Below are 15,125 nucleotides of genomic sequence, written 5' to 3'. Positions count from 1 at the left end.
AATCAGCCTCAGGAGGCTGAAGCGTTTGCTCAGTACTAGTCCTGCTGTCAGACCTGCCATCGCTTTGGTGATGCTGTTCGGTTCCTTCTACGCTAACTCTCTGCCAGTGTCACAGGCACACACCCTGTACCCCAGCCACCAGTGCTCAGTGAAACCAAGTGCCCCACCGGGGGACTGGCTAATTCATCTCGACGTTGGGACATCAGAGCAAGCTGGTGCTTGGAAATCAGGGGACGCAGGGCTCTGCAGGCCCATGGAGAAGTGTGGGTCAGAGACTCAAAACCTGCCCCTGCTGCAGTCTGAGCTAATGGGGAATGACTAATGAGCCCAGGATTCATCGAATGTCAAAGCAGCTGTGGCAGGAAGGGACAAAAGGAAAACCCTGGGCCTGATTCTGCTTTCACACCAGCGTGACTTCTCTGTCGACAGTAGAGTTGCTCTTAACTTCCCCTGGCCTCAGGACCATTGACAGGCTGCGTTCAGAGCTGGGCTACCTCTAAGCATGCAGGTCCCTCCTAAGCGGCACAAGAGACAATCTGGTGGCTGAATTTACAGGGAGTGAAAGGGATGAAGGGCCCAGTCCTGCAAGGAGAGGAGCGCTGAGCCCTCCCCCAGCTCCCATTCAAGCCAACAGAAGCCAAACACCCTGGTAAGGTCTGGTCCTAAATCCTGTTTCCCAGGGAAAATCCTGCACCTCAAAAGGCAGCAATAAATGCACAAAGTGAATTTATCATGGACTCTGCCAGGGACACTAGCTGGGGACACTAACCCGAGCAGAAGGAGCTGCTGAGCTCAGTGATGTGGTCACCAGCCCAGGCAGTGAAAGGGGGATGGAGAGATCGAATCCCACTAGGCGCTTACATGTTTTAAAAGGGGCCGTTCAATCGAGATAGCAAACCCGAATCCACCGGGGATTCAGGAACTGAAAAGAAATGATGAGCCCAGCCCCACTCCTGCTGCCGCGTCTCCTGGTAAATAATGTTTAATGCTGATCCCACTGGGCCTGTCCCACGCCCCTTCTGCCGGGGAACAGATGTGCCACATATCAATGCCCACACTTCGTTATTTCCATTTTAAGAATATGATGGAATCAGTGATGCCTAAAATGTACTCGATAACGGCGCCACTTTGCAATTTCATTCTATTTTAATATAAACCATCTGCTCCAAGCCGGCAGCTGCACCAAAGCACATAAGATGAGCCCTCACCCATTTATCAATAGGACAAGGGCTACGTGCATCATTGCTGCCAATGGCAGGGGTCTGTGCAGTGGGGTTGAAGGCCCAGGGTTCTCTTCCCAGTGGCGGCGGCAGGAGATAAGTGGTAGGAACCGTGGGTGCTGGCTGCTGTTCCTGCCTTAGCCCGGCTGCTGGGATTGGAGAGAGACAGAGCAGCGACTGCATTGCTGACTGTAGATATGCCCACGCTCTATCTGCATAGAGCTGTGGAGGGTCCCTGCCCCAGGAGGGAGATGGGAGCACCGGCCCGTCCGTTAGAGCTGGGTTTAGAACAGTGGAGGTGAGCTCCGCAATGCCCCCAGTGAAGAGGGGAAGATGCTACCTGCTGCCGACCCTATGCCAGTGCCTCCTGGAGCAGCTCACTTGACAAAATGAACCTGGGGCACAGAGGTGCCTGCTTGTACCTTAGGGCTTCACCTTAGTGCCAGGGCAGGAGAACGTACCCATAAAGTATTGGGCAAACGCATTCCTAGCACACAACACGCTCAGGAAAAGGGACCCCTAAACCCCACTGAGCTCTCGGCTCTGGGACTGCACCCGAAAAGGACACATCAGAAGTTGCATCAGCCAAACCAAACAGGCATAACCCCAAAGCAACAAGCAAGTTCAGCCAAGGACTCCCACGACAGCCACACTCTAGGTCCCCACAGGCTGGGACACGGACCAGTGGCAGCAGGAGTTTCCTTGGGAATCACTGACCCTTGGACAGCCTCAACAGACTTTCTCCAGCGCCCCAAAAACCCCCTTGACCCTCCGCGGGCGTAAATCAGCAGACAGATTACCCCAGCCAAGGATCGGGCCCAGGGGATGAAACTCCCAAGGCCTGCCTCTCCCTTAAGTCCTATTTTGAAGGCCTAAGCGGAATGTCTGTGGTGGCGTGTACATCACAGGGATGTCCTACAGCGGGCGGGTGCCAGGGTCTCCGAACCCTCCATTCGTTAATGAACAAGGAGAAGGAGGCTGTGAGTTACTGAGGCCCTGGTACACTGTCAGTCCGTCCATCTATCACCACCAAAATAAATACGAGTTTAGAGCAAAACCCAGTAGAAAATAAAGTGCCTCTGGAGTTGAAAAAACATCCGGAAAAAGGGATTTTTTTTTTCATTTTTACAAAAAAATATCCTTTTAAAAAAATAGGGAGAAAGAGAGACGTAGGCAGCCCGGCGTGGGGACTACAGGGACATCCCATTGGGGAGGGGGATCTTCACGCCACTCTGAAGCAGGGCCAGGCAGACGCACAGCCCCAGGATGCCAGCCAGGAGAACCCCCACCAGAGCCTTGAGGAAGGAAGTCCTGCTGCGGGTGAAGGTGCTGGGCCCCAGGACACCCAGCAGGGCAGTGCTCACAGTCAGGGTGTACAAGATGGAGACGCCCGTGTTGAGGGCCACGATCTTCCCGAATTTGGCAAAGGGGGCGATGATGCAGAAGAAGAGCGGGACGGTGGCGATCACCGTGGTGACAGCGCTGGAGACGATGGCCACGCCCACGTGCCGGACTGCTTCGATCGTCCTCCACTGGCGGCAGGAGGTGGCGTCCTGGCGGGGCAGATGGCGGCATTAATGGGCAGCGGGTGCTTGCACCCAGAAGGCACAGGAGGGTTGGGGCCTCGTCTGCATGGGGTTTTTAGCTAGGGTGACCAGATGTCCTGATTTTATAGGCACAGTCCCGATTTTTGGGTCTTTTTCTTATATAGGCTCCTATTATCCCCCACTCCCATCCCAATTTTTCACATTTGCTGTCTGGTCACCCTATTTTTAGCCCCTGGCGAAGCTGCAAGCAGTGCAGTGCAAGCCCCTCGTGCAGAAGTGCTCTCAGGGTAAGTGGCACCAGTGCAGCCCCCATACAGAGCGCACAGGACTGGTGCAAGTCCGCTGCTGACAGCCTGCACCCGAGTTACAATCCCAGCAGAGCCAAGACCTGTAAAGCAGCGTTACCCCAGGGTCAATGTGGAGGGACTCCCCTGAAGCCAGCGGAGTTACGCCAGTTTGAGGGATGTAACTCTGACCCTTGCATTATAGATTCCCCCATGTCTAGCCCCAGTCATTCTCCTGGAGTGGGAAAAGTGTGCATGGGGCCAAAGATGTAGCAGAGCCACTTCCTGGCCCTTCAGCTGTCCTGCCCCGAAGGAGCCTGGCCAAGCACAGCGAGGCACAGCACTCAGGGTGTGTCTACACTGCAATACAGGACCCACAGCAGCAAGCCTCAGAGCCCTGGCCAACTGCCTTGGGCTCGCAGGGTTAAAACCAGCAGCGTAGAGAACCTCCCCCTTGCCGAGTTCCCAAGCCCGGCTCCGGCTCGAGCCCAGACAGCCAGGCTGCTATTTCCAGCCCCGCAGCCTGAGCCAGTCATCCTGGCCATTGAGCCTTGGTGCTGCAGTGTCTTGGCTGCACGATAGACATACTCATAGCAGGAGGGGAAGAGACGGGGGCCCCTGGACTCCAGCGACCACCCCAGCACGGGGACTGTCTTCATCAGGGCAAAGTACTAGGGAGGGGCCAGTCCTGGGGACAAGGCCCCGTCTCAGAACCACCACTCTGCCAGCCACAGCGCAGCAGAGTCCTGTGTCAAAGCCTGGGGGTGCAGCGGGGCCTAAGGGAACTCCTCTGGGGCTGATGGGGGGGAAGGAATCCCCCCAAGGAGGATGTAGCCTTGTTGCTGCTTCCCCTCCCCGCTCCGCTCCATGCGAGAGAGTCCTGCTGTGGCCAGCGTCCATGTGCCCCCACATCAGCGTGAGGAAGAGGCCGGGGTGGAACTCACCTCAGCCTGCTGAAGGGGCAAGTTCTCCCCTGCCAGCAGGTAGCCCTCCACCAGATGCACGCAGTAATCGACAGAGGAGCCGACAAGGATGGAGAGAGAAATCGCCTCCACGGCTCCCATTTCCCAGCCAGACCAGTACATGATGGTCACCACCAGGCAGACGACCCCTGCACAGAGAAAGGGGAACAGCAAGCGAAGTTAGGCTTCGAGCTAGATCAAGCCTGCACCCCCTGGACAGGGAGCATCAATCCGAGCAGCTCCATTGAAGTCAATGAAGCAGCTACGGCCCTGTGCACCGCCGCCGACCGCAGTGCATCCCAGCCAACCAATCCCTTCCTCCCCACATCGGACAGAGAAAGACCCCGAACTCGAACTGGGCACGCTGCTCTCCTCCTGCAGCAGATGTTTTCCGGGAGTCTGGACATTCTTACCGTCGGGATGGAAAGTCAACATCTTGAAAACACTCATGAATCAGAAAGCCCTAGACCTTTCTCATTTCTGCTGATTGACAGATTTTATTTTGATTTTGCCCCCCTTTTTTTTTTTCAGCCTAATTAGCTTAAATTTCAAAACAAAAAGTCCTTTCAAACCAGAAAACTGGGAATGTCTAATTTTTTACGATTTTTTTCAAGTGGGGAGAGCCTCCGACACAGACCTGGTTCCACAAACAGTTTCTGTTTCTAAGAATCTTTATTTGTTTGGTGAAAAACGATTTGCTTAAAAATTCCCCAGCAGCTCTGCTGAGAACCTAGGAGTGGAGCTTCCAAATTATGCTCTCAGATTCTGAGTCGCTCAGATACTAGAGTGATTGGGGACTGTACGAGAGAGACAGACCGACTGACTATGTATGGGGATATACAGACTGATCGACCACTGTCGGTGGTTCTCAACCTTTCCAGAGAACTGGACCCCTTGCAGGACGCTGATTTGTCTTGCGTACCCCCAAGTTTCACCTCACTTAAAAACCACTTGCTTACAAAATCAGACATCAGAATTCAAAAGTGTTCCAGCACACTATTACTGAACAATTGCTCACGTTCTCATTGTTACCATATGATTATAAAATAAATCAATTGGAATATAAATATTGTACTTACCTTTCAGTGTATGGTATAAATAAGTCACTGCCTGTATGAAATTTTCGTTTGTACTGACTTCACTAGTGCTTTTTATGCTTTTGTAAAACTAGGCAAATCTCTAGATGAGTTGATGTACCCCCTGGAAGACCTCTGCATACCCCCAGGGGTATGTGTACCCCTGGTTGAGAACCACTGATCAACAGTAACCTTTGGTGATGAAGCACAGCCCAAAAGGGAGAGGGTGCAGCACCCATGTTACAAAACCTCTTTGATTTGCTTGTCTGCATTCTGCATGTGTTTGGTTTCTAGAAGAAAGTGATGTTTATTTGTGAGTCATGAGTGGGAGACTAAATCATTTTCAAATGATAGATTTGCTTTTTAAAAAGGGAAGTTTAGCAACATGCTCAGTCCATAATATGGTCAAATCACCAGCTAGGCAGAGGCAAGCTATTTACAAATGTGTTTAAAACACTAACGAACCCACTAAAATATTCCGTGTTTATAATCCCCTACTGAGGATCTTTGGAAAGGAGAATGATTGTCATTCAGAGCACATGGGCCTTAATCACATTATTATACACCAGACGCAGGGCTGGAGTTTGGGTAGTTAAAACCCTTATTTAACCAAATAGAGGGGATTGTGTAGAGAAAACGCTTCAGAAACTAGACAGGAATAAAAAAATCTACTTTCAAGATAAGGACCCTTTGCAAACGCGGATACTGAGTCCTTTCCCACCTGCTCTCTGGGCAATCAGGAGAGAGGCCAGTGCAGTTACACTGGCGAAAGCGAGATCAGAATCAGGCCCACTGGAGTCACTCTGTTGTAAATCAGCAGTGACTCCAGTGCAGTCAATAGGAGCACAGCAGTGTAAACGAGAGGAGAATCAAGCCCTGTACGATTCCTGCTGGCAATTGGAAGAAGACGACGATCTCTGGGGTCTCTTACCTAAAATGCTGAGCAGCACGGGTAGCAGGAGGAGAAGGTGGGTGGTGAACACGGCGACTGCAGCCACACAGATAACCAGTGAGAGGAGGAGACCGTACAGGGCGCTCTGCACACCTGCAAGAGAGCAAGCGGCCTGGTTCCAGCCCCAGACTGCAGCAGCAGCTACGCTCCCAGCTGAGCTGAGCTGAGCTGAGCAGGACCTTTCTATGGGGCAGATCGCCCAGCTGGGAACTAACTCCCGCTAGGGCAAACGTGATGGGGAGGATGAAGGGGCTGGGGCAATGGAGTGGGAGTCAGGGGAGCCAAGTTCTACCCCTGCTCTGCCACTGCCTGGCTGGGTGACAGTGGGCAAATCGCTTCTCCTCTCCAGGCCTCGGTTTCCCCTCCCAGCCTGGTTCTGTCTGGTCTCTTTAGCCTGTGGGCTCCTTGGGGCAGTGAGCATCTGGACAGCTGTTCGTACAGCCCCCAGCACAATGGCTGCCTGATCTTGGCTGCAGTCTGGGGGTGCTCCCACAACACACAAGAATAAGAAAGTTGGGGTGCAGATCCGTGACCAAGCCAGGGTGATGGAGGAGGGGGAGGGAGAGGATAGGTGCTGAAGCTCCCTGCCTATGATCTCCATGAAGATTTGCTTCCAATGCTCGCAGGTCTGGAACCCGTGCCGGAGAGCGGAGCTGTCAGGGAAGAGCTGGAGCTGCTGCTGCAAGAAAGTCTCCCACTTCAGGTAGTCGGAGTAGGTCTGGAAGGAAGACTTGCCCTTGTAGGTCGTCTGCAAGTAAGCAAATGGGCCGGTCCTTAGAGTCGCTAACACAACCTCAACATCCCCCATTCAGGCCTACCCGCCCCAGCTCTCCCCACTCAGCCGGGGACCCACTCAGCTGCCCTGCTCTGGAGCCCAGCAAGAGAAGCAGGTGTACTGGTCTGCAGGACGCCCGCTCCGTGCACACCCGACAACCAAACCCAGGGCGTGGTGCCCCGGCTGCCCCAAAGCCAGTGCCAGCCAGCCCGTCTGATGGGCCAAAACCAGTATCACAACCACCAGGGCAGGCTCTTTAGGGCTGGGGAAGAGGCAGCCGGGTTTGCAGCTCCCAGGAGGAGTCCACAGCGTGGGCAGCTGAGAAAAACCTCAGGGATCTATGTGCCAGGCCTGCAGCCTGCTCTCAGCCTTGGCCCTCTTTGTCCGGCCATTCTGTGGGCGCGAATGGTAGCAGTAAGATGCCTTAGTCATTTGCACCCCCAAGCAGTCAATGCCCACCTGCAGCGGGAGCACAGCTACTGGCAAGTGCAAAATGATGCTTGCAGATAAAGCAGGGCAGTGCTGCAAAGCCGAACCTTGGAGAGAGCAGGGTTAATGCATGAACATCTGGGAGAATCGATGCGGAAGCCAATGACACCATCGGAACAGCCCCTTAGACGTGGCTGCTTGCTTTCCTCCTGCTCCCCCACGTCGCGTGCTGGGGGAGCTGGTAGCAGGGGAAGGAACAGGGAAGCGCCCTCACCGATTCAAAAGCCATGGAGATCCACTGCACCTTGCCATCCTTCACCCCCACTGCCCCGTGGGAGAGCTGCCCAGGGAGCAGGTTCGGCTCAGGGAGGTTCTTACACTCGGGGTGCAGCATCTGCAGAAAGGAGGAGATGCTGTAGCCTGGAGAGAGAGAGAGGGGGGAGGACACACAGGAGTGAAGGGGCAGAGAAGACAGAGTTGCAGTTCTTGTTCATGAACAGCTGCTTCTCCTGTCACCTGCTCTGCCCTGGCTATAGATTTGGATTCTTGGCACCACCAGGCCTGTCCCTACCAGGAGTTGAAAGCCCTCAGCTCCTGCTGGCTTCTAAGGAACCAGAGGGCATTTGGTACCTCTTAGGAGATGCTAGTCTCCCAGCAGGATGGGGTGGTAGGCCAGTGACCCCCCTGTGTTCTCTAGGCCAGGCCCTTAGCTGATGTGGATCGACACAGCTTGCTTGGAGTCAATGCAGTAGCACTGCTTTGTGCCAGCTTAGGATCTGCCTTGCTAGCTTTTCACCTCCCTTCCCCAGCTGTGAGAGGGTGGGGCTTGCCTTCAGGGATCCCCCCCTCCAAACGCAGTTCCTGAACACTCGGTGGCATTTACATTGGGGCAGAGAGACATCGCATCGGGTTGCAAAGCTGCAAGGTCAGGAGACAACACCGACACCCCAAATCAACAGGAGAGTTTTGCTGGCAGGGGGAGTGACAGCTGTTTGAAGGCAGGGGTGGCCGGCTCCAAGAACACTGCTGGCCTTGCCCTAGGTTACTGAGGTGCCTTCCCTTACTCATGTCTAAAACTGCCCCAGGGCTCCTCCCGATACGGGTTAACTTGCAGCTCCCTCCACACCCAACACAGAAGTTTGCTGCATTATCTCCACCATGGGCTCCCGGCCGTCCTTGCACAGGGAGATACCTCCTTGGGATGCGACATGCCGGGTGAGTGACTATGAAGCAGTGCCACGTACCCAGGAGGGGTTACTGGTTCACTATCCAGAGTCTCTGCTCTGTGGGGACTGTGGGCCAGATCCTGCTCTCCTTTGCACTCGGGTAAAGTGGAGGAACTCCACTGACATCATGGAGTCACCGTGACAGGAATGGACTGGATGATCTGTTCCATCTCTAAGCTCCGCGATGGAGCTTCTAAGAGTGAGTCCACAAAGATAGAGATGGAGGGAGCTGAAAGATCCCCTCTGCAGCTTGTCTGGCTAAGGTCACGTCTTGATCACACCCAGCTACGAGCACAGCAAAAGGTTAGCAGTATGGTTAGGAGAGCAACTCCACTGGGCCCAGTGTCTATTGTTTAACTACTCCCCAAAGCACGAGACAAAGCGACGGAGCCAAGGGTCACAGCCCCTGGGAGCAGGTGGCAGGAGACTCGGGAATTATGATTTCAGCTAAGATCTGAAGGGAGATGGAGAATAGGACAGGATGGGGCAATTTCTACGGCTCTGACCAAGCCCACCCACAGCGCGGGCTCAGCCTGTACACAGAGACCTGTCCCCAGGATCAGGCCAGGTGGCCTTCGTCCTACATACCTGAGGGCAGGCACTGGGCCCCTCCTGGCTTCACCAGTTCAGCATTGCTGGCAATGGCCTTGCAGATGAGGCACAGGTTGCCAATCTCTTTGAAGAGGTCAAAGCTGTCATCGTAGATAACGCTGCCCTTTCACAAGGAGACAACAGCGAGAGCCAGAAACGTGAAGCGCGCGCCCAGCACCTGGTGGGTGGGGTAGAACCTGGGCATATGACTGACCACACGTTCTCCACCCCCGCAGCTGGGCACATGGTCCAGAGCCCCAGCTTTGGGCATAGAGAACAACTGGCATCCTAATTCCATGAGCCGGAGTCCTGCCTTGGACACCAGGAGCAGTGGCATGAAGAGGCAATATGGGTTGCTCAGCAGGTTAGCCTGGGGTGCCCCATACCCATAACCCTGCCCAGCTCCCAGCAGCATCCAGACAAGTCTGGTGATCCAACCAGAGCTCCGGAGGTATTACAGCTACACCCCCAGGGCTTTTCTACATGTGAGATACAAGCCCCATCTATACCCCAAAAGAGCACCCCTTTAACTAGCCCAGTAGAGTTAGAGTGGCACACCCGCTGCTGGTGTGACGGTGCTTACAGCTCTATCATTTATTCCTGCAAGGAAGAGGCACCATTATACTGATATAACTGCATCCACACCAGGGTTTGGACTGATTTAACTCCCCATTAGACTGGTACAAACCCAGGGCAGAGCAGGCCCTAGACAATCAAACGCCCAGGCTAGACGAGGGGAGTGTGGGCAAGTGACCACAAGGGCATTCACAGCATGGCTGATCAGATGCTGAATAAGCAGACGGACCCCCTACTCCTCCTGTAGGAGCAGCCCAGACAGCTCCTTGTGGGACCTGCAGCTCTGACCCTGGCTGCATTCCAGAGTGGCACTGCACTATGGGAAGTGTCTGCAGTTGCCTGGAAATGGAGGTAAGCAGGTGTTTGTTGGGGAAGCAGCATCCATGTGTCCGGCTAGCAGATTTGGGAACTAGGCTGCACATGGACAATCTGACTTTCCCTAGAGCAACTGTCTCGTATTTATTTAATCTATTACCTCACCGCAGGCCAGACAATACTTATGCAGCAATGGCTCTTGCTCCATAGTCCAGCTTTCAGCCAAGTTCCCACTCTGAGTCTGATTTGGGTCCCCATCTACGATCCACAACAAACCCCAGAGGGTCTCAAACGTAAGTGGTTAGATCCTGGGCTCTGGAGAGTTGTAAATCAGGATCCCCTGGTTCAAATTATTTCCATCTGTAGTAAGCTCGCAAACAACAAACGTGCTTTATTAAGTGCCTCATCGCAGCACTGCTGCCTCTGCTATTTTAGCTGGTCAGGGGTGGGGAGAGATTGCTGGAGAGTCAAGTGTGTGCACGAGAATTTGGGGAGGCAGGCATTAGCGCTATCTAACTTGGGGAAGTCCTCCTTCATCAGCCACCCCAGGGCTTGCCAGGCCCGCAAGCAGGAAAGCACGTGTACCATGTCTCCGATGACGTGGTTATCTGGGCGTCGGGTGTGATTCACCCCGCGGATGCCGAACACCACAAACACCATGGCCCCCGTGTCCACCAGCGGCCGCACTGCCGGCTTCCCACAGCCGGCGTTCCCACATGGGTTAAAGCCCAAGGTGGCCGAGAGCTTCACCTTGGGGGACGCTGTCAAATAAAGAGGGGAGGGTTACAAGCCGAGAAAGCGAGGAACTGAGCCAACACTCCACCTGGCCAGCCCTTCCAGTGCAGCTGTGGCCACGTGCCCCCTGCAGCCCTCTCCAGCTTACCCTTCTCGCTGGGCACATAGAGGAAGCCTTTGTTGGGTCCGTCCGGGCTAGAGCTGAGAAGACAGCCAGGGGGTGCTATGCACACTCGGCCATGGTAAGGGGGCTTGTGCGACTGGGCAAAATACAGCTTCCTGTAGGGCAAACAGAGGGCATGACGGAGCGCCCAGCACAGCAAGATGGGCGCGAGATGCCAGCCCAAAACAGCTCAGTGCGGCCGGGCCCTTAGGAAGCAGGCTTAGGGGCTTGGCAATGGAAACTGTGCCAGGGGGAGGAGAGGGAAGAAGGGGGCAGGTGAGGGAGGGAAAGAAGCTCTGAAGAAGCAGTGAAAAGATGTCATGGGTTTGTGCCCACAGGAGCGGGGTATCTGCACTGCCCACAGCCACATATAGAAAGAAATCCCTCTCTTGGCTATCACATAAGGAAACCACTAACAACCATCCATTCGTTACACTAGCAGCATCGATGATCCCACACTCCTGGACAGAACTTCCCACCCTGGGACCCCGGTGGCCTTTGCTAAGGTGAGAGATGACAGTGATGGTCCCTTCTGACCTTAAGTCTATGAATCTTTGAGAGTATAGCAACAACCTCATGACTTCACAGAGCTCCCTGGGCAGGGCGCCACGGACACATGCCGAACTCAGAACCTCCTGAGGCTAGACTCTCCATGAGCCAGAAGGGGCTATAGTGCATAGCTGAGTAATTCCAATTCTACCCAGAAGAGGGCAACAGGCCACAATACGTAGCAGAATTTGACCCATTTTGCAGATGAGGAAACCGAGGCTCAGAGAAACAAAGCCTCTTGCCCAAGGTCACACAGCGAGTCTGTGGCAGAGCTGAGGAGAGACCTGGGCATCCTGATTTCTCAGCTCCTTGCACTGACCACGAGGCAGCGCCACTCCCAGGCTGCTGAGCATTTACGGTTCTGAACCCGGTTGGGATGGTTACCGCGTTCGCTGCTGCTCCTTGGCCGCCACGTAGAAACTGAAGTCGAACTTCCAGCCTCTCTTGGCATTGCAGGATAAGGTGGTCATCATCCATTTCCGGAGGCTCGTCTGCTGAAGCAGCCCTACTGTGGACACACAAGCTGTCAGCTTCTTGGTGAAGTTACCGAAAGGAACTCTATACACCTAAGCAATGGATTAATGAAAACAGACACTTAACCGCACAGTGCCGCACAGCAGGCAAAGGTCAAAGAGACGTTAGCATCACGCACCCCCCACCCCTGCTTTACCCTGAGCCCTCACAGGGCCAGAGAGAAAAGATTCTGTAGGGAGGAGCTAATCCATTGCCACCCAGACCTGGCCCTCCCATGCCTCTGCCTCCTCCCTGAGCATGGGGAGCTGGATCCAGCTAGAGCCTGGCTGTCAGAGGAGCTGGACCCCCCCAGACTGCAGCTGGAGCTGTGGTTGCTCAGCCCTGCTGCAAATCATGTGCCAGGGGGGATCTCCGCTGGACAGCCATCAGGGTCCTTGTGCAGGCCTGGCTCAGCCCCTCAGGCTGCGATTGAGCCGTTCGGCTGCCCTGCCTGCACATGGACAGACGGACAAAGCGAGAATTCAGCCCATGGGACTCCAGAATGGCTCAGAAACCTCCCGCAGGTCAGTTCAGCTGAGGAACCCAGGCCAGTTCTTATCCCTCGCTGCCTCCCGCCTGCTCTCCAGCAGTGGCTCTGGGATGAACGGTGGCACAATAGCAGCCCAGTATCGACACCTGGCATCCCAGAAGCACCGGGTAGGACACAAGCAATGTTCCTGTCCGTGCCAACTGGGAAGCCAGCCATGCGAGCTTCCTCACAGCAGTGCCCTGTTGATGCCATTTCTGAGCTCCTACTGGCTTCCTGCAGAGCAGGAGGCTCTGCAATGTGAGCGTGCTGTAAAAGAGTCTAATGCACACACTTAACTCACCTGGAACGAAGGAACTTCTCCATCTCCCGGGGACACCATCTGCCACGAGGCAGGAATGCTGGCATTGAGGGAGAACCTGTAGATGGTTGGCCTGCCCTGGCCTTTGGACTTGGAGATATACACAGTCCCTTGAGGATCTAGAAAAAACACACTACAGTCAGCTGGGCGGTGGTGAAAGACATTTATCGGTCGGCTAATGCTACAAACCAGGGGAGCGAACGCAGAGGGCGTCCGGTCTATCCTCTCCCCAGTGCTAGCCAAACAAAACTCTCTGCCTCTCCACAGGATGGAGCCATTTCCAACATGCTCTGTGAACACGGGGCCAGATCCTGAGCTGGCTCAAGCTATGGAGACCTACTGACCCCGTTGGGGCTATGAAGCTCCAGATCTGACCCCCTGGGGTACAGGTTGAAGAAACTAACAGGTTTAATGACTTCCCAAAGCCCGGCAGCAAGTCAGTAGCAGAGCGGTGACTAGACTCCGCAGTTCCTGGCTCCCGGTCGCATGCTCAGACCACTAGACCACACTGCCACTCTGTTAAGCTGCTCTTCCCAAGTGCCTGTCTGCTGTGCAGCTCTGACAAGTTGAAGCGCTGGGAGCAACGACTATTTTGGGGCAGGAGGAAGGAGAATGTTCTCAGTGGCTTGTCACTCCCTGAACCATATGATGCCCAGCATCAAATCAGGGCTTGGTAGGGAGGCATCTGAAGCTACGTCCCTTTTCTATCTGTTCAGAGTCCACCTTTGTTAGGTCCCTTCCCAGACAGGATCTCGGGCCCGGCCACAAATCGGTGACAGGACAGAATGAGCAACGGCCAGTTCCCTTGTGCACTCACCCTGCTGCACAGTATCAGCCGTGCCCCCTCTGCTCCCCCAAGGGGGCCCCGAGCCCCGTTTCTTCTTCTCCAAGGAGGTTCGGATATTGCTCTGCAGATTGTGGGGCTTTTCCTGAAACAAACCTGTCCCATAAGGTTAGTCAGGGAGGAAAACGAGAATGGCATTGTCAGAGCTCGGTGTGCCAGTAACACAGAGGGATCTCCATCACTTTGGCCAGCGCCCAGCGCTCCCCTCTCCTGGGCCAGTCACATCCCAGGACCTCCATCCCCTTGGCCCCACACCCAGTGCTCCTGTCCCAGGCTGGTCACACCCCGGGACCTCCATCACCTTGGCCCCACACCCAGCGCTCCCCCCTCCTGGGCCGGTCACACCCGGGACCTCCAGCACCTTGGCCCCACACCCAGTGCTCCCCTCTCCTGGGCCTGTCACACCCCGGGACCTCCAGCACCTCGGCCCCACACTCAATGCTCCCCCCTCCTGGGCCGATCACACGCCGGGACCTCCAGGACCTCGGCCCCACACCCAGCGCTCCCTGCTCCTGGGCCGGTCACACCCCGGGACCTCCAGCACCTCGGCCCCACGCCCAGCACAGGTAGAACAGGGCAATGTTCAGCCATCCGGGCAAAGTTCCCTTAGAGGGGTGCGGGAGGAGGAGACCAGCTGTCACAGCAGCATAGGTGGAGATAAAGAGAGGGTTTAACTTAACCTCAATATCACTCCCCCTGGGGCTCTGCACAGGGCTAACATCTCCGTCTCAGTTCCAGCAGCAGCAGCGCTGCCCTGGAGTCAGTGGGAGGGGAGTTCCCCTGGAGTTGCCCCCAGCCAGATCCTGGCTGGTGTGGCCATTTCTTGCTGTGGAGGGGAAGGGCCGTGAGCTCCCAGAGACAGACTGTGCTGAGCGCTTGCATTTCTGCTTTCCCTCCTCCAGTCCCCAGGGCTGGCAGGCTGCCACCCCTACCCTGCACGGCCTTCTTAGAGACAGAAGTTCAGAGCACGGGCCTTTGCCTGCTGTCAGCCAATAGACATGGACACCAAGGTGACAAATCCCACCAGCAACCCCAGGTGTCCAGAAAGGGGCGGCTCTTGCTCACAAGCGTGGGGCTAACACTGATCACCATGGCAGGAAGGGAACATTTGCTCCCTAATCCCTGGGTTTCTCCTTCCCATGCATCTGAGCTGAGAACACTGGAGAGCATGGGGAAAAGGGGTCCGACACGACAGGAATCTCTCTCCCTCCTCAAGTCCCTGGGCACGTCTAGCGGGCCACGGAAGCCAGCAGTGCAGAGGGAAACGGGAGAGAGGGCAGCCAAGGAGGGCTCAGAAGAAGGCAAGAGACGTTGGTATTGATAGGAGCAGAGTCGGCTCTAGGTATTTTGCCACCCCAAGCACGGCAGGCAGGCTGCCTTCGGCAGCTTGCCTGCGGGAGGTCCCCAGTCCCGCGGATTTGGCAGCACGCCTGTGTGACGAACTGGGACTGTTCCTAATGTTTGCTCTGAATACTGTGTTGGTGCCTCAGTGTCCCCTAGGCAGTTCTTAAGTATCTCAG

At 55.3% G+C, this 15,125-nt stretch overlaps 1 protein-coding gene across 1 annotated transcript in view; it reads right to left on the bottom strand.

Moving 5' to 3' along the window:
* Positions 1 to 1,316: 1,316 nt before the first annotated feature.
* The window catches only part of DISP3 (dispatched RND transporter family member 3), a 58,542-nt gene continuing 44,733 nt past the window's right edge, over positions 1,317 to 15,125 (bottom strand). Inside the window, exons 11-21 of the mRNA XM_032775428.2 lie at positions 13,579 to 13,701; positions 12,744 to 12,880; positions 11,785 to 11,966; positions 10,837 to 10,967; positions 10,539 to 10,714; positions 9,060 to 9,186; positions 7,520 to 7,665; positions 6,630 to 6,789; positions 6,021 to 6,134; positions 3,996 to 4,162; positions 1,317 to 2,773 (exon numbers count right to left, since the gene is read on the bottom strand). Coding sequence (XP_032631319.1) covers positions 2,411 to 2,773; positions 3,996 to 4,162; positions 6,021 to 6,134; positions 6,630 to 6,789; positions 7,520 to 7,665; positions 9,060 to 9,186; positions 10,539 to 10,714; positions 10,837 to 10,967; positions 11,785 to 11,966; positions 12,744 to 12,880; positions 13,579 to 13,701 — 1,826 coding nt within the window. The 3' untranslated portion in view covers positions 1,317 to 2,410. The remainder of the gene's footprint in view (positions 2,774 to 3,995; positions 4,163 to 6,020; positions 6,135 to 6,629; positions 6,790 to 7,519; positions 7,666 to 9,059; positions 9,187 to 10,538; positions 10,715 to 10,836; positions 10,968 to 11,784; positions 11,967 to 12,743; positions 12,881 to 13,578; positions 13,702 to 15,125) is intronic.

Source organism: Chelonoidis abingdonii, chromosome 23 (genome assembly GCF_003597395.2).
Source record: "Chelonoidis abingdonii isolate Lonesome George chromosome 23, CheloAbing_2.0, whole genome shotgun sequence".
NCBI classification, from domain to species: Eukaryota; Metazoa; Chordata; order Testudines; family Testudinidae; genus Chelonoidis; species Chelonoidis abingdonii.
This window is presented reverse-complemented; position numbering and strand designations above follow the sequence as displayed.